The following is a 19,621-nucleotide window of genomic DNA, read 5'->3' on the forward strand; positions in this document are numbered from 1 at the left end:
AAATGTGTGAGAATTTAGGCTACTAAAAAAATTAACCCCTAATCACCTTGACAATGGCCCTATTTATAGAGTTTTGAGAATGCTAAAAAAAGCTAAAAACTGGATCCTAATTAAGAAGTTACAAGGCTTAATTGGGGGAGAAAAACCATCACGTTTCTGAAGAGTGGGACACGTGTCGCAAGTTGATTCGCACGCAGGAGAGATGTGGTGCACAGCTGGACCCACGCTGAGGGAGACTGGACGCGCGCGGGGAGGGAAATCGTGCGCGCAAAGCGTGCTTGCTGGCGTGGGGAAGCAACGGGGGAGCAACTGCACACAGGACCACATGGTGTGTTGTGGTTGGAGGGCTTCTGTACACGGGACCCACGCGGAGAGGAAAGAAAATCCGGGTGACGCGCGTGTGGAGGAGACTCGCGCAGGGGAGTGGGTGGTGCGCGCCAAGCGCGCGTTTGCGAGGGGACAGCTGGGTCCCACGGTCCTGCGGTGCGGCAGTGGTCGACACATGGCGGCTGGGTTGGCTCGCGGCTTCTTGGCTTGGCTAGCGGCTTCTCGGCTCGGCTCGGCTGGACAATGGGCTGATGGGCTTTGGGCCGAATTGGGCTTTTCTTGGGCTCAACTTTTGGGTTTTGCTTGGTAAACTAGCCCAAATATAATTTGTTTTCTTCAAAAACCTGAAAAATAAAATAAATCTAATTAAAATTAAATCCTCTAAATTTAGGAATATTTAAAATTAAAATCACAAATTTGATAAAATAATTTGACAATTATGAATATTAAAAGTGCAAATTCGTGCACTTATCAACATAATTAAAAAAATTATTTTAATTAATTAAAAATAAAATATAAAAATATAAAAAAATTACTCTCATAAAAATAAAATAAAAAATATATATTTTAAAAAAACACGTAATAAATTAAAATGTAAAAAAAAAACACACACAAAAATAAAGATAAAAAAGTTAAAAGAAAAGTAGAAGGACTACCACCGTAAAATTTTTTTTGACTTTTTTATGTATTTTTTATGTATTGTTAGATATTTATATAGGAATTATCTCTAGTAAGACACTTAGAATTATGTCTGATCAGAACGATAGTTGTATAATTATGCATAAATTGTGTATATTTATATGTGAAGTCGTTATTTATATGTAAATATATATATATGTTAAATTATAAGAAACAATAATGTATATTAATCCTCAAAACATGTATTTTTTATAGCAAGTAAGTGAACACATAGCATAAAAATATGTATATTGGTATACATTATCGCTTACGGTCATTAACATGAAATACAACAAATTAACCAATATACATATTTTTATGCTATGTGTTCACTTAATTTCTATAAAAAATACATGTTTCGAGGATTAATATACATTGTCATTTTTTATAACTTAACATATACATCTTTACATGTAAATATACATGACTTTATATATAAATATACACTATTTATACAGAATTATATAACTGTTGTTTCAGTCTGACAAACAGTAAGTACCAGTTTAAAGACCTTACCTATTTATATATCTATCAATATCCACTATCCACTATCCACTATATATAAAAGAGTAGAAATCTATTCTGCTGTAGAGTTTTAGTAGTCCAAAATGCACAGTTTTGAAGTTTGTCTTTTTTTTTTTTTTTCCTTTCTTTCTTTCTTTCTTTTTTTTTCTTTTTTTTTTTTCCTTTTTGTTAATTTTGTATCCTTTTTTTTTATCATTTCTTTCACATACATTACTTTTTTTTTCTTTTTTTACTCTATTTGTCTACTATAATTTATTATTCTTAAAACCGCTTAAAGTTTTATTTTTGTTTTACTTATCATTTTTTAACTCTTTTTGTCTACCATTGTATTCTATAACCACAATATATAAAAGAGTATAAATCTATTTTACTGTAGGGTTTTAGTAGTCCAAATCGCACAGTTTTGGAGTTTGTCCTTTTTTTAAAACTTTTTTCCTTTCTTTCTTTTTTCTTTTTTCCCTTTTGCTAAATTTTTATCCATTTTTTTTCCTTTTTTTCTCTTACATTACTTTTTTCCCCTTTTTTTTAGCTCTATTTGCAAAAAAAGTGAATCTCATGGGCTTTATTTCCGAGGAATGTAAAAATTATAGTACTTGTACTAAACATATGGAAATATAAGTAAGCGAGGGTTATTTTAATATCCATTCAATAAATAATCCAATCTTTTTTATGCTCTTTAAAGTTTAAAAGTTGGTTTTGGTAGGGAGTAATCGAATCAAAGCTTCTAGAGAAACCATATTTTATGATATGCTTTTAAAAGCAAAAGACCAATCTTTGAGAAGAAACCAGAAGTCCGTTCGGAAGGGAATCATTGGAACTACTAGAAAAAGTAAAAGGCCAATGTTTGAGAAGAAAACAAAAGTCCGTTTGGTAAGGAGTCACGTGAGTTAGTTTTGTCAGCATTGTTTTTTTAATTTTAATTTTTTATTTATTTATAGAAAAGTGTATCAACATTGTTGTCAGGCAAATGGTACATCTCTCGCTCAAGTCGGAATTTCATGAATGTTGTTTGTAGTGTCCAAACAAGTTCCATAGTTACATGATACTTGTTTGTAAGGGTTCGAACGTAATAAGGTTAACCTAAAACTAAAACCAAAAGAGTCACTAAATGGACAACATAATTATAATTACTATTAACATGATACAAATCATCGTGAATGCTTTGTTGTGAAATTTTTGAATTGAGAGATTAGTACTTAGATCTTAAAAAGAAAACATGACCTACTATGGTAGTATTTGGAATTGATTCCGTTTTTATTTTTCATGTTTTTTGAGAAAGAAAAAATAGAAACGTTTTCAAAACGGCATTTGGCGCAATAAAGATAAAAAACAGAAATGAAAACGATTTTTTGGTTTAGTGTAAAATGAGTGATAAATTTTTTATTTTTTATTTTCGTTTTCTCCTCTCTCGAGCAGAGAGAGATAAAGAGACATTAATGAGTTTTTTTATACTGAAAATAATTTCTTGGTAAAACTATCAAACGCATTTTCAAAAATGATTTTTATTTGAGATTGAAAACGTTTTCATTTTCATTTTTATACAAAAAATAAAATTATTTTAGAACGAGTTTCAAACGCACCTTATGTTTTTCTTTTCTCAATCGCGTGATAAAAAAAAGTAATATAGGATCTTAGACATGGATATTTGCTATATTTAAAAATAAAACAAAAAGAAAAGGGAATATATATACACACATATATAAGAGCATTATTGTTCCTGCAATGTTTTGCTTGGGTTTAAGTTTAGTAAAAGTGATGCTTCAAAGCAGAAGTATGAGATTACATTGTGCCAATATTCCTTCTTTCCTGCTAATATTTCTTGTTCTCTCTCTGTTGCAGACGCCAACGCAGGCCACTAAGAAGGCAAGCATACATAACTCATCTTTCTTCTTTCTTCATGCAATTGACACTTTCGCCATTAACGAATATAGTCTTGAAATTCTTCTCGTGTTGCAGCCTTATATTGTGTACTTGGGATCACATTCACACGGTCCAAACCCTTCGTCGACTGATCTAGAGCGCGCGACAAGTTCACATTACAGTTTCCTTGGATCATATTTGGAAAGGTAATAACTTAATTTTATACTACATCTTCTGCATTGCCTCTGGTTTCCTCTTTATTTATAATTTTTCGCGCAGCGATGAGAAGGTTAGAGACGCCATCTTCTACTCGTACACAAGACACATCAATGGCTTTGCTGCAATCCTAGACGACACAAAAGCTGCAGAGATAGCAAGTATGTAAGAATTATGTCTCGTTCGTTTTGTAGATTCGAGTTTTTAATTTGAGTTGAGACGTGACATTTTTTAAGAGTTTTTAACTGTAACAGAAAAAGTTAAATGTGATATTTTTTGAGAACTTTTAATTATAGAAACTTAAAACTGAAAGTTCGAATCGGTGAAATGAACGAGACCTTAATTTCATCTTTTATATAACAATTTGTAATGTGCTCTATTTTTTAATTTTTTTTTAGGTGCTTCTCCATTTTCTCTTTTTTTTTTCCCTTGTTTATGCTGTCCATGTTAACAGTCCAACAATAATATTGGCTTTGTATATACATCTACAGAGCATCCAAATGTTGTATCAATCTTCTTAGATAAAGGAATGAAACTGCATACGACCCGTTCATGGGATTTTCTTAGGCTTGAAACAAATGGGGGGATTCCTTCAGACTCTATTTGGAACAAGGCACGATATGGTGAAGACACAATTATTGGAAATATAGATTTTGGTAAGGTGGTTTTTTTATTTATTTTTATTTTTTATTTTTATTTTTTTTTATAAAGACATTGAAGTGTTGGGAGAATAATTTGAACTCAAGATCTCGTTGTTGAAGTGGGTGTACATTTACTGTTAGGCAAATTAAGCTACAACCGCAGTGAGTTTAGGAGACGTTTGATTCATAGATTAAAATCATATAATTAAAATTATTTTTTATTTACGTGTATTTTTTGTGAGAAAAAATACTATAACGAATCATGATTCATGATTCAAATTATGATTTAAATTCTCTAACTAAACGTTCCTTTAGTTATTTTTAATGTTTCTATGATAATATATGTGTGTATATATATTTCATACAAAGAATATGGAGTGAATGACAGAATTAGCCTTTTCCAGTTTTGTTTCTTTTTTATGATTCCCCTGAATACCATATGATTTGAACTTGTGTGGTAGGTGTTTGGCCTGAATCAAAGAGCTTTAGCGGCGAAGGGTTTGGACCCGTCCCATCAAAGTGGCGCGGAATCTGTCAAGATGGCGTCAAAGACGGAGTACGTTGCAACAGGTCCATCCTCTAACCATCTTCTTTGTTTTTCTCTTAACTTTTTTTTTTTTTTTTGGTTACCGAATTCTTATTCTTCTTCTTCTTTTTTTTTTTTTTTCCTTTGTGGAGGGAAAATTTTTTCTTGTTCTTTTTTAGTCATGTTCTGCTAATGGTGGTTGGCCTCCATTTTCGTTTTCTCTTGTCTTGCTTTTACTTAAGCAATCCCCTGTTCCCACAACAAAAGGAACAGTTTTAGTTGTTTGTTGTTTGTGTTCCACAAGAGATGTGGATTCATGAATTTTTTGTTCAACATTTTTGTACTGTTAGATGAAAATGCATCATATAAAAAAGTGACTTTAATTTTATATAAAAAAGTGACTTCTAAAAGTGACTTTATGATAAAGCTCGAAAAGATAAGAGTGGCCCAAAATAAAAAGTTTGACAAAGTCATGGCACTCATATTATTTGACGGTAGTGTTTGTTGTCTGGATACGTATAATGTAGAACACTAATTTAAATCTTAATTTTTATATATTAATTAATATGATACATGAGTTATTATTTTATATTAATTAATATTTAAAACATAAATAGTTTTATTCACATATTTATTTTTACTCTCTGTATCCTTTCTAAATATACATCCCACATAATTTTAAAAAAATTAAATTTATTTTTTACACACTCCTATTATTTCAAGATTACCCTTAACTATTTTTATGAAATAATTAATTCTTATCCATTTTAATTTTCTTTTCACATCTACCATTTTATTTTAGTTTGTTTATTAAATATTATTATTTCTCTATCTCTTCATATATATATATATTGTTTATTTTGTTAAAGTTATGGGTGTGACGCCTTTTTCAAAACATAAACAAAAAAATAGAAGATGAAACGAGAAAAAAAAATCAATCCAACTTTATAAAAAAATAAAATAAAACACAAAATAAAATTATTAGTCTAAAAAAAATCAATAAAAAAAATATAAACATGAATTGAAAAAAAAATAAAAATTGCCATACAACTAATAGCAAAAAAAAATTTAACATTATATCAATGTAATTTTTTGGAATAGCCATTGAAAGGTAAAATTAGAGGGTTTTTTTTAAAAAAAATTTTAAAATAGCAATAGTTTATAGTTTAGGATATAGCATGTAGGGTATGTGGAGAGAGAGATAAAAGCTATATAATTAGTTTTTTTTAATTAAATTTAATTACATAATTAAATATGCCATATTTTTTTTTTTGTCATTGTATGTTAGGGTGTTTTTGTCATAAGAAAAATTTAAGGTAAAAGGCGTCTAGAAAGTAAAAAGGAGTATGTGAATAGAAGCACCTTTAAAACATTATTATGTCAACTAATAATAAGAGATTACATCTTCCAATAAAAAGATAACAACTCACATACCATATTAATTAGTACACAAAAATTGATATTTGAGTTGGTATCTGTATCATTACTCATCTGGATATATTATGTACAATACAGGTAATTGTATGCTTTTGATTTTTACAAATAATAAACTAAGATATAAGAATATTAAAATTAAAGTAAATTCAATAATAATTCTAATAATCATGATGAGGATCAAAATCATAATAGTGAGTGTTTTAACGATGATAATAATTGTAATAATAATAATAGTAATGGTTATTACTTCAAAGTACCTTCTAATTTTATTTTATTTTTCATAATCTATGTCTTCGTTTTTTAAAAACTACAAATGTATCCTTTCTATTTGAAAAAAAAAATCATCTCAACCCTGAAAAAAGAATAATTTCAACATCATCCCTCACACACTGTGAATGAAAATATTAGGACTATAAAGAAAAAAATACGCTTAAACAATTTCTGAAGAATGTTCTAAACATTTATTAGAAAGCATAAAACCCTAAAAAAAAAATTAAATTCCATCATATATGGAATTTTTTGTTTTCCAAATGTTTACGTGGTGTGGTTTTCATTAATTTTCTTTCACAAAAAATATTTCTTAAAAATAAAATTGTTCTAATTAAGGGTATTTTTGTCTTTTTCTATGTTTTTCTTCGGAAAATTATGTACATCACCTTTTTTGAACACCTATTCTAATAAATGGCCGAACATCGAGTTTTACTTAAAAAAAAAAAAAAACTCGGTCATTTTCCTAAAGAATGTTCATCTCCACGGCCAGTCATTTGGTCGATTCATTATTAATTTATTAATAATTTATCATTAATATACATATAATTTATTTATTGAATTTATTTATTACTTTACTGATTTTGGGTAATTACTAACTTATATTGATTGATGATAAAGAATCATGAAGTTAATTCAGTGATAGACTAAGCCAATCAATAATTGATTGTTAAATTAATTAAAAAAACTATAATTTTCTTAATTTTACAAAACTTCGGCCATTTATTAAAAAAACCTAAAAAAGGATCATTTGCTTTAATATTCCTTTTTCTTCTACAAAAGTGTGCAAGGGATAAAATTGAAATAAGTTTTTTAAATTGAAAAGTTACATTAATTTATAGCTTCTAAAAACAAAAAGATAAAGTGTGTGTATATATATATACCCTTCTGGTGGGAGATTTCTCTAACGTAATATATAGCTATAAAAACGTAATATGATAATTATGAAATAACCGTTAATTTTTTAGAGAAATAATACCAAACAATTTAGTCATCTAAAGACTATATTACTTATGTCCAACGTCGATGTTACATTTAATAATTATCATGTTCCGTTTTCAATTTTACATGTTATATTTGAGAGACGGTCCTTCCGAAAGGACCGAAGAAAAAAACTATATATATGAAGAGGTATATATATATATTTTTTTTTCAATTCTACCTGTTACGTTCGATAGTCCCTTCGGAGGGACCGAAGAAAAAGGTTATATATATATATATGTATGTATGAAGAGGTATTTAGTAATTATCCTTTATCCCTGATGATAGTTATCGTAATGATTGATGATGGTAATGAAGATGGAGTCAGTAAGAACGATAATCCGAAATTTATATGCTTTATGAGTAATTATACCTTGTTCAACGAAAATTATCTAGCTATACCAAAGTGAAAAAGAGCATGACATTCATATGATTATCCCTCACTTCCTAGGAAGCTGATAGGAGCAAGGTACTTTAACAAAGGATATATTGCTTACTCGAAGGCTAACAACTTCACCTTCTCTATTCAACACAATCCATACTTGTTCTCCACACGGGACTACAACGGTCATGGGACTCATACCCTTTCCACAGCCGGCGGCAACTTCGTCCGTCGTGCAAATGTGTTTGGTTACGGCAATGGCACCGCAAAGGGTGGTTCCCCGAGAGCCCGTGTGGCGGCTTACAAGGTTTGCTGGCCCGTGATCAATGAGCATGAGTGCTTTGAAGCTGACGTTATAGCTGCATTTGATGCTGCCATAAACGATGGCGTTGATGTGCTTTCTGTGTCTCTTGGTACCGATTCGCCTTCAGAATTTTTCGATAGCTCGATTTCCATAGGGGCTTTTCATGCTGTTGCAAATGGCATCACTGTGGTCACATCGGCTGGCAATGAAGGGCCTGGTCCCGAGACCGTAACGAATGTGCCACCATGGCTCGTCACCGTCGGCGCCAGCACAATTGATCGCGATTTTACCAGTTATATTGCCCTTGGCGACAAAAAGCACCTCAAGGTATGCCGTCCTTTCATTGCTTTTTAAGCATGTCATGCAAAGAGTTGTGGCGCTATCTATTCTTTTGCCACTACTTTTGGATCCTTTTGTGAACAAATAATACTTGGGGACTAAGTTATTTACCAAATTTTGATACATGGTAATTACTGCTAGAATTAACGAGTTATTAATTATAAGTTAGTTATGCATATCTTGTTTAATCAATAAGAAATTATTAACTTTATTCCTGATAAGATTAATTTGGAATTTTGAATGTCAGGGAGCAAGTCTTTCCTCTAGTGCATTGCCATCGGAGAAGTTTTACCCGTTGATCAGTGGTGCAGATGCTAAAGCCGCTAAAGCGTCTACTTCAGATGCGTGAGTAAAACCAAACTATATGATAAAAATGTGTGCTTTTACAATAAGAGATGCAAAAAAATTTCACATATCAACTATAACAAAATAATCATATTCATGCAGTCAGCAATGTAAGCGTGGAGCTCTTGATCCCAAGAAGGTGAAGGGGAATATCTTGGTCTGCGTTTGGGGTAAATTTGCGAGATCTGAAATGGGTGAGCAGGCCTTTCACTCAGGCGCTGTCGGAATGATTTTGGCCAATGATATTCGAAGGTGGAACGATGTCATTGCTGATCCTCATTTGCTCCCTGCTTCTCATATCAATTTCACCGATGGCGAATTCATCTTTGAGTACCTCAATTCTACAAAGTACACAATTTTAGGATCTTAAAATCTTTGCTTTTCTAGTTCACAACCTTAATGATAACTTATCAAGTGTCTTATTGATCTCATACATTTATACATTAAGGACTCCTATGGCTTACATGACGAGGGTAAAGACTCAATTGGGAGTAAAACCAGCTCCCCTAGTGGCATTTTTCTCGTCAAGAGGACCTAATCTCATCGAGCCAACAATTCTCAAGGTCGGCTTTGTTACCTTTTTATTGAAAATTTCTCTAGATTCTATGTTAGGATTATATTAACTCCATGGTTCTGTTCTAATTCTCATTTCAGCCGGACCTCACTGCTCCAGGAGTGAGCATTATCGCTGCATACTCCGAAGGTACCGGAGCTCTTGAAGTAACGACGGATGAGCGTCGAGTTCCATTCAACATTAAATCGGGGACTTCAATGTCATGCCCTCATATTTCTGGAGTTATTGGTCTTCTCAAAACACTTCACCCATATTGGAGTCCAGCCGCCCTAAGATCTGCCATCATGACTACAGGTGCAAAAAATCATCCAACTAAAACTAGATATAAACATTGACCGTGTTTGGAATTGATCCCGTTTTTATTTTTCATGTTTTTTGAGAAAGAAAAAATGAAAACGTTTTTAAAACGGCGTTTGCCGCAATAAAGACAAAAAATGAAAATAAAAATGATTTTTTAGTTTAGTGTAAAATGAGAGAGAAATAAAAAATGACTTTTAGTCGTTTTTCATTTTTTGTTTTCGTTTTCTCCTCTGTCTAGCAGAGAGAAAGAGAGAGAGACATTAATGAGTTTTTTTATACCGAAAACAATCTCTTGATAAAACTACCAAATGCATTTTTAAAAATAATTTATGTCTGGGATTGAAAATTTTTTCATTTTTATTTTCATACAAAAAATAAAATTATTTTAGAATGAGTTCCAAACGCACCCATTATGTTCCATAAAGATTCACAAATGCTTGTAATGTCATTCCTAATTATCCCTTACTTACAACGTTTTCAGCTAGAACTAGAGATAGCAACAGGGAACAAATGCTGGACGCGGCGACAATGCAACGAGCAACACCTTTCGCGTATGGTGCGGGGCATGTCCAACCAAATCGTGCTATGGACCCAGGACTTGTCTATGACTTAACCATTGATGATTATTTAAACTTACTATGTGCGCATGGCTATAATGAAACTACCATTAAGTTGTTCTCAAATAAGCCATACAAATGTTCCAAGTCATTTACCTTGGTTAACTTCAACTACCCTTCAATTGCGGTTCCTAATCTTGGTTCTGAACAAGTGAATATTGTTACTAGGAAAGTCAAGAATGTTGGCATACCGGGCACCTATACCGCATATGTGAAGGCTCCGGCCGGGGTTTCAGTTTCTGTTAAGCCCAAAACCTTGAAATTCAAGAGAATTGGCGAAGAGAAGACATTCAAGATTATTATGAAGCCAAAGATTGCTGGAAAGCCTAGAGACTACGTCTTTGGATGGTTGAAATGGTCAGATGGCAAGCACTGCGTGAGGAGTCATATTGTAGTGAAGCACAAATAAACTTGATATGAGTTAAAATGTGAAGCGTGAAAAGCTAAAAGTGAGTTCATTAGTTTGGCAAAGTGCTGCTTTTCTCTATATCCTTCTAGAATCATGGACAGTATGTTATTAACAGATTGATCTATTCACCATACGTATTTGGATGCCACATTATACAGGAAAAGTAGACTTAGAAAAAAAAAAATCAAATGTATGCCAGCTAAATGCGAAATTACAGGAAAAGAAGATGCCTTCTGATTGCCAATTAAAAAACAATTTTCCCAATTGTGATTGATCAACATTTGTAATGCCACTTAATTATATAACTGGAAAATGCAACCACATAATCAATATCATTCTAAGTTGAACTGGTCAAACTGGTTTTATACGTTAAAGCTTTCCCATGAATTCTTTTGCTTAAATTTCACGCAGCTGGTCAAGCTTGCAATTGTCAAAGTCAAGAGAAAAATTTTGTAGAAAAAAAGTTGCATGTAAAAATGTTGCAATTGTCAAAGTAAGGAAAAGTTGCATGTAAATGATTCGTTCTTAATTTATATAAAAAATCGTTTGTGCTAGTTAGTTGGATATATATATATATATATATAAAGGATTTAGTTGGATATATTTTTATATTGTGTGATTGTCTTATTAGAAGACTCTTATTTCACATCGCTACTTTGTTGAATATCTCTAATTTAAAAGATTTTTTGGTTGCATTCTAGTTAGATTTTGTTTTTGCTGAGATTCTAATACAGGAGTTAGCTTGTATTGTCATTTGTTAAAAAGAACCAAATACTTTTTACTATAAAGCATTACCAACAGAATTGTTTAATATTCTTTTCTCACGATAATTTTAGATTGTTCCTAGTCCTTGATTTTCATAGAGTCCGTTAAATATTTAACACCTAGTTAATGAAATGATTAAAACTGAAATAGAGTATTAGATCATAAATTAACTATAGGAGGTTTCAAAAGTCATAGAGCAACACTACAAATAAAAGGGTTATTAGTGACACCATTTATCGTTGCTAAAATTACAATATTAGCGACGACATGTCATCGTCAAAAAGAAAATAAAATTTTTGAACGACCTGTCGTCGCATTCACTATTTGCGACGACATGTCATTGCATAAAAGTTCACTATTTGCGACGACATATCGTCGTTAAAATTTGACAAATTATTCACGACGACATGTCGTCGCTAATAACCGTTGGCCCCAAAACCAATCTAGCGCTAGTTTGTCCAATTCTTACAACACTTGTACAATTTGTATATATGCTCATTATTATTCAATGGAAACTGGAAAGGCTATATGCCATTTTGCCCAATTCTGTAGGATTGGTATTTGGATAATTTTATGCATGAAAACTGATTATATTAATTAGGAGTTGAAGTTAAATATGTATATATATATATATATATATATAGGCACGAGATGACTCGTATAGTAGAGCTTAACTTTGAAACTAAGAGGACGTTTGGTTGGAGAATTCAAACCATGTGATTCAAACTATTTTTGATTTACGTGAATTTTTTGTGAGAAAAAATACTGTAACGAACCACAAATTATGATTCGAATCAGGGAACGAATCTCTCTACTAAACATCCTATAATTGATTAACTGGAGTTGGATAAGGCTTGGTGTTTAGTTTTGTTAAGTAGTGATTTGAGTTGACATGTTTAGGCTTAGTCAATATTTTTAGGGTCCGTTTAGTTCGCTGATTTGAGTTTTTAATTCGAGTTGAGAAGTGATTTTATGTGAGTGCTTTTTACTGTAGCAAAAAAGTTAAATGTGATTATTTCTGATAGCTTTTTACTGTAACAAAACTTGAATTCTAAACTCGAATCAGCGAAATGAACGGGGCCTTAACCTCTAAACCATATTTTTGTTTTTTAAAAAAATATATTTTTTTTGGGGGCCAGCGGAGACTTTTTCTTAAAACTAATCAAATTCTATATTATCAATTAGCTTATAATATTATCACCTATGATCACTATAAATTCTTACGCGTCACAGTTAAATGAGAAACATCACATTTTTAATTAATTTGCACAACTTTGGTTTGTAGAGTACAAGTTTTATATCAAGAAGTTAATGTGGGAGACTTGAATGAAAACCTTACGAAAATTTTGACCAATTGTAAATAAACTAAATAAAAGCAACGATAACTAGATAGAATTGAAATGGACGGACCACTTAAAGGTAAATCTATTTATTGAGTAGGTGTAAATCTATTTATGATTATATTGTAGGTTGAGTTAAAAGTTTTTAATGGTTATTCTATAAATATACCTCTTAATGTCACTTTTTATTCGTATAATGTATCCCTCTATTTTCAGCAACTACAATTTATTCTTTAAATTTAAGAGTTTTGTTTCAATTTTTACATACTTTGGCAAATACTTTTAAGATGGAGTTCAGTTCTCAAAAATATTTTTTAGAAAATTTTATGAAAAAAGATTTATTTTTTTAAATTTAAGTTTTTAGGGGGTTTTATTTTTTTAAATGTTTAAATATTTTTCTGAAACCATTTAAATGTATATTCTGAAACCATTTGACACTAGTAATATAAATATATATATATATATAATTAACATAAATATTTTTTATAGGATAATCAGACAAATTCCCCTCTAGAGACAAACCTAAATATTTATATCCTCTCCTTAAACACCATTTGATCTTTTTGGCTCAACAACCCATTAAAATTGGCCATCGGGGTCACTCACTGGGTGACAACTAGTCACCTTCCAGGGCCTAACGATTGACAAGGGATCAATAATTCAATATTATCAAGAAAAGATCTTAGATCCTTGACAAAATGTCAACAACCAATACTCACTCGTTGAGGCCAATAATTAATTCCAATAATTGACTGCAGTGGTACATAGACGGTAAGTTTGGGCTGGGTAAAACAGGTCGACACCCGGCCCGTCATTGTTAGGCCGGTTGGATTAGGCCGAGATTTCAAGCCCGGACTGCCTAAATACTTTAATTGAAATTTTTTTTGAAAATACTTTATAAGATTTCGGTCCGACCCTAAGCCATCGGGCTTTAGAACTGGGAGAATCTAGTTTAGTTGACAACTTGCACCGTGTCTAGTGCTGAAACTTTGGACGGGCCGTCTGTGACCACCGAAAAGTTTAAATTTTTGCCCGATGACTGAACCTGAACTGCCCGAAAATTCAGGCTGCCCGACCCGACCCGAAAATTGCCCATGGACGGGCTTCGGGCTGAGGATGCCTGCCCGTGCCCGGTCGGGCTGCCCGATGCCCGACCGGCTGCCCGAAATTTTTATTTTTTTTATATTATATTTTTATGTTGTATAATAAGTAATAAGTATTTGTATAATTACAATGTGTATATTACAATTTGAAATATGAAATGAACACACGAACTATATAAAAAAATTACTTCTTCATTGATTTTTAAATTTGTAATTCATGATTGCCTCATTAAAAACCTTACCAAGAAAAACCCAATTGGGATAAAAACTTGGTAAGGAAAAAAGAGTGCAATCATTGTGGGATGAATTACAAATTTGACGAACTTACAAAGTCTATACAAGATTACAATAAACACTATACAAATTAGAAATTACAAAGTAAATAAATATTTACAAATTACAATAATAAAATTTAATTTGAAGCAGAATGATCATCTTGAAAATTAAAAGTTAATCTATTAAATTCGTCGATCCATTCTTGGTTTGCCGGTGAGATTGTATCGTGTAAGCGTTGGTTGGAACGGTCCCAATCCTTGATGCACACCAAAGCTTCAACAATATCCTGCTGCAATGCGTTTCTCCGTTCTTCAAGTATTCGGCCGGTTGTACTGAATGCTTGTTCAGCTGCAATAGTGGAGACCGGGATCGAAAAAATATCCATTGTCAGTCGTGTTAGGATCGGCCAAGTTAATGATCGTGCCCTCCACCACTCAACCAAATCAAACATTTCACTACTGTCTATAACTAAGCCCTCACTCAGGTACGCCATTAACTCGTTGAATCCGCCGCCACCTCTTGATGAAGATCCACTTCCACTCCCAGATTCTTCTTGACATTGACTCTTCGTCGTCGTCTTCTTCTTCTTCTTCTTAGACAACCCGAAAACATTCAAGAATGAATACGGATTGTCGTCTCGTTGTTACCCGAAAACATTCAAGAATGAATGCGGATTGTCGTCTCGTTGTTGCGGTTGTTCAACACGGGGTGTGTTTCTAAACCTACTTTCGTAAGAGATATATAGAGAATATATTTTTTCCTTTATAATAGGAAACTGGTCAGTAGTGTCTATAGCTAAAAATTCACCTAAGTTATCTAATCCACTTTCTAAACCTTCTAATTTTAATCTAGGGTAAAAAATAACACCGAAACTATACAACACGGGTAATTTAGACCAATATTTTTTAAACTTCTTTTCCATAGAGGTGATAGGAACTCCTAAAACTTCGTGTGTCTTAATTCACTAAATAAAATAGACATTCTTAAAAGTTCTCCTAATGCTAATGGTGAAGTTGGGTAATAAGTTCCACTAAGCTTTAAGGTAACTTCGTGAAATCTACCTAAAAAGTTATACAAAAGTTCGGCAATTTGCCAATCAGTTTCATCTATAAATCCTGTTCCTAATTTTGCACTAACATAATTTGTTATAGCATCTTTATAGGGGATGCATTGTTCAAGCATTATGTAAGTGGAGTTCCATCTTATGGGCATATCTAAGGCTAATGCTCTAGGATTTTGATTACATGCTTGTAAAAATCTAAACCAATCTTGTATTCTTTGATTACTACCTTGAATCCAAGCAATGTTATCTCTAATTCTTTTAATATGACCTGACATTGATTTTAAACCGGACTTTACTATTAAATTAATTATATGACATGCACAACGTTGGTGGAAAATATCATTATTACCGAATAAACTTAAATCATTTTCAAAAAGTTCTATTGCTTTAGTATTCACAGTTGCATTATCTAATGTTATGGCCATTATTCTATCTCTTAAACTATATTCATCAATAACAGATAAAATTGTGTTATATATTAAATTGGCAGTATGTGATCCTATAACACATTTGAAACCTAAGATTCTTTTATCTAAATCAAAACCTTTATAATAATGTCCGGTTACAGCTAAATAATCCTTGTTGGCAACGGCGGACCAAATATCCACCGTTAATGCAACGCAACCACTAGTAGAGTATAGAAGGTTGATTAATGCTTCCTTTTCTTGTTTATATAATTTTAATGCATCTTTCCTAAGAGTAGTTCTAGAAAAAAATTGTGCATTAAGATTATGTACAATTTTAATATAACGTTGCCAATTTCTTTGTTCAGGAAAACTTAGTGGTTGATCTAATGTGGCTATTAATCGTGCCATTTCCATACGATTAACTTACGGATTGTATTTCCACGTGCTTAGACCGCCGGTTTGGCGGTCAAACGATAATTGCGTTTGGCGGAGATTAGCTCCGTCTCCTTACTTTTGAAGACACTTTTCAGAGTGCATTCTTAAGTGTGTAGTGTTGTGAATAGTGTTACCTTGTAATTTCTCACCACAATATTTACATTGAGCTACGTATTTAATGTTACCGTTATTGTCGACGTCCTCGAATGTGTTGAAGTGCTCCCAAACTGCTGAGGTGCGCTTGCATTTCTTCTTAGAACTTGCAACACTTGCACTAGCACTACCGCTTGTCTTTCCTCCACGGCCACTTGTGCCACCACCATTGCGTCCCCGACCTATAGTACGTCCACCAGGGGTCAGATTTGCAGTGTCATCAGCAACTTTTTCCATAGTTTGCGATTCCTGTGTTTGAAAAACATTAGGAAATTACCCTTATTCGATGTTGAATTGGGCATCAATGGGAATATCACCACCATAACCAGAAGAAGCCATTATGAAAAATAAGAGAGATTGAGAGCGCTTTGAGAGAGCTTAAGAGAGATCAAGATTCTAGAGAGATTTAAGCGAGATTAAGAGAGATTTGAGAGAGATTAAGAGAAATTGAGAGAGATTAAGAGAAATTGAGAGAGAATGAGAGTTTTGGGGTGAGGAAAATGGTTGGGGGGAGGGGGGGTATTTATAGGAAAATTTTTGGGTTGAAAAAAAAAATTTTTCCCCCAAAAATTCGGGTCCAACAGCTACAAATTTTTCAGGTAGTTCGGGCAAAAATCGGGCAGGTCGGGCAACGGTACAAAATCCGACCGTTTGGTTCAAAAATTTTGGCAAAATTCGGGTTCGGGCAAAAAGACCCGTTTTTTCAAAATTCGGGCTAACGGTAAAAAAAAAATCGGGCATTTTCGGGCAACGGGCAAAAATCGAGCAACGGTCACAAAAATTCGGGCAACGGTCACAGAAATTAGGGCAGTTCGGGCACAAATTCAGGCACTTTTCGGGCAGCTTCGGGTATTGCCGGAAAATTCAAAAAAAATCCGGCGAACGGCGAGGGACGGCTTCTCCACAGCGGCGGGCTGTCGGGGGGATTAATATTTTCGGGCTACCCGAGCCCGTGCCCGAAGGAAACCATGGTCGGGCGGCGAGAGTGGCCTGCCCGATTGCCCAAAAATTTTCGGGCATCGGGCATGCCCGTCGTCCGAAAGTTCAGCACTGAGGTCCGTGTCTAAAGAAGGGTACGTAATGGTGGAAAGCGTTGCCTCTTGTTGTGTAACCTATTAAAAAATTACCAAGTAAAATAAAGTGGCATGTTTTACCGTGTTAGTAAGCTAAAGCTGATCTTTTATCTTACGGGTAGGAACTATTGTTTTAATCATTAGATTAGCTTTTCAACAGTCCAATACGTGAGTGGGACTGGTTCTTACCATGCGTTGTAAATAGGGGTGGCAATTCGTGTTAACAGGTCGTGTTCGTGTCGTGTTGAACCCCTCAGTTGACACGAATAAGTCTGACACGAACACGACCCGTTTATTAATCGTGTCAAAATTCTAAACCTAAACACGACCTGTTTATTAGTGGGTTGACACGACACGACACGATTAACCCGTTTATTAAACAGGTCATAAACGTGTCGTGTCAACCCGTTAATTACCTGTTAACACGTTTACGAAACAGGTTGTAAACGGGTCGAGTCAACCCGTTAATTACCTGTCAACACGTTTATGACCTGATTACTGTCAACACGTTTGAACCTATTTCATAACCTATTTCAGAACCTATTTCTGAATATGTTTCTCAACCTGTTTAACATGATATAGAGACATTACATAATATAAGTTCAAAATTAAAACAAACACATTAGAGTCTCTAACAAATTAAAAAACAAACACACAAAAGTCTCACAATTTAGAAAACAAACATACATGATTAATAATTAAATATTTAAATAATTTGCTGCAGTGGGGAGACTCCAGGCGCATCATTACGTTCAGGAGAAATTGATCCCTGTGAGAAAGGCTCCTCTTCTTTCAATGAAAAGTTGAAGATATCTTGTGTAAAATCCTCCACCTCTTCATTGAAATCTACACAAAAACAAATATATATATAGATACAAGTTAGTTTAAAATCAATATAGAAAATATACATAATTTAAGTAAGTTTGAAACTACCTTTGTCTCCATATAACCAATCTCTGGTACAAACAAGTGCTTCAACTGTCTTTGGTTTAAGTGAGCTACGAAATGAATCAAGAACTCTACCACCAACACTAAATGTAGCTTCAGAAGCAATTGTAGAAACAGAGACAGCCAATATATCACAAGCCATAGAAGCTAGTGCTGGATATCGAAATTGGTTTGATTTCCAAAAGGAAAGGATATCAAGATCCGCGGTCCTAGCCAATCTTGGCTCATCCAAATAAAGGTCAAGCTCTGATTTCTGTGATGCAGTAGTAGACTCAACTAAAAATATCTCATCAAATTCCTACAAAATGAGAAGAAGATAGTATAAGAATACACAATCAGACATAAGCATAGAACATCCGCATTACTAATAAATAGAGAAATTACGTTGTACTCTTCAAAAATAGAGTACAACGTACTCCTCATTGATATGCATTCAACACAATCATCTCCATAAAGCTTTTTGTAACTAAACTCAATAAGCCTAAGCTTAAAACGAGGATCTAGAACACATGCTATAGCCAAGGTAAGATGGAATTGAGACCAATACTTTTGAAACTTGCCCCACATTGCTGTTGCCATATACTTTAAATACTCATCATCACCTTCTAAGTATTGTTTCAACATGAAGCAACAATGCCAAATGGAAGGGAAGTACAAGTTGGCAGTGGGATACTTTGTTCCAGAAAATTTAAGAGTTGCATCATAGAACAACTTCAAAAAAGTTTTAATCTTTTCAACTTTATCCCACTCGGCACTAGAAGGACAATGCTTGTAGTTTGAATCACTCAACTCTAAATGTTGAAATACACGGCGATAGTAAAGAGCACTTTCAAGCATAAGATATGTCGAGTTCCACCTAGTTGGTACATCTTGACACAACCCTTTCTTATCACCAATTGCAACTAACTTCACACAATCTAAGAACTTTTACTTCCTCACTTGGGATCCCTTGACATATTTGACACTATCACGAATCTTAACAATTGAATCATCAATCTGCTTCAAACCATCTTGCACAACTAAATTTAGTATGTGTGCACAACATCGCATGTGAAATAGATCGCCATTGTGTACAAGAATCCTTTTGACAACTAGTTGCTCTCTTAACATGTCAACAGAAACACCATTTGTAGAAGCATTATCCAATGTCACACTAAACACCTTGTTTTCAATTCCCCATTCACTCAAAAAGGCATAAAGTTTTTCAGACAAAGCAATGCCACTATGTGGGGGTGGCATAAAACTAAAGTTTAACACTCTTTTCTGCAAGTTCCAATTCTTATCTATGAAATGCGCAGTGAGACAAACATATCCATCACTAGTCAAAGAA

The 19,621-nt window shown here is 33.3% G+C and overlaps 2 protein-coding genes across 3 annotated transcripts in view; one reads left to right on the forward strand and one right to left on the reverse strand.

The window, feature by feature from the left end:
* Positions 1-3,271: 3,271 nt before the first annotated feature.
* Positions 3,272-10,939, forward strand: LOC21409816 (subtilisin-like protease SBT5.4). Of its 2 annotated transcripts, XM_024173834.1 has the most exons (12): positions 3,272-3,393; positions 3,487-3,596; positions 3,670-3,767; positions 4,098-4,262; positions 4,709-4,817; positions 7,910-8,471; positions 8,731-8,828; positions 8,931-9,176; positions 9,277-9,391; positions 9,483-9,696; positions 10,184-10,342; positions 10,488-10,543. In XM_024173834.1, coding segments are annotated over exons 1-12 (1,986 nt in total). In that variant the 5' UTR covers positions 3,272-3,285; the 3' UTR covers positions 10,490-10,543. The 2 variants fall into 2 exon arrangements, with proteins under 2 accessions (XP_024029602.1, XP_024029601.1); XM_024173833.1 differs by having other exon boundaries at positions 10,184-10,939.
* A 7,110-nt stretch (positions 10,940-18,049) lies between these two features.
* The window catches only part of LOC112094008 (zinc finger BED domain-containing protein RICESLEEPER 2-like), a 2,634-nt gene continuing 1,062 nt past the window's right edge, over positions 18,050-19,621 (reverse strand). Inside the window, exons 3-6 of the mRNA XM_024173837.1 lie at positions 19,231-19,609; positions 18,676-19,176; positions 18,277-18,589; positions 18,050-18,189 (exon numbers count right to left, since the gene is read on the reverse strand). Coding sequence (XP_024029605.1) covers positions 18,050-18,189; positions 18,277-18,589; positions 18,676-19,176; positions 19,231-19,609 — 1,333 coding nt within the window. The remainder of the gene's footprint in view (positions 18,190-18,276; positions 18,590-18,675; positions 19,177-19,230; positions 19,610-19,621) is intronic.

This window comes from Morus notabilis, unplaced genomic scaffold (genome assembly GCF_000414095.1).
Source record: "Morus notabilis unplaced genomic scaffold, ASM41409v2 Scaffold518, whole genome shotgun sequence".
NCBI lineage: Eukaryota > Viridiplantae > Streptophyta > Magnoliopsida > Rosales > Moraceae > Morus > Morus notabilis.

Bases quoted from the DNA above. Each gene is read 5' to 3' on its own strand.
- LOC21409816 (XM_024173833.1), top strand. From the start codon at position 3,286: ATGCTTCAAAGCAGAAGTATGAGATTACATTGTGCCAATATTCCTTCT. The intron at 9,177-9,276 runs GTACACAATTTT...TTATACATTAAG, and splicing joins GAGTACCTCAATTCTACAAA to GACTCCTATGGCTTACATGA. The intron at 9,697-10,183 runs GTGCAAAAAATC...CAACGTTTTCAG, and splicing joins ATCTGCCATCATGACTACAG to CTAGAACTAGAGATAGCAAC.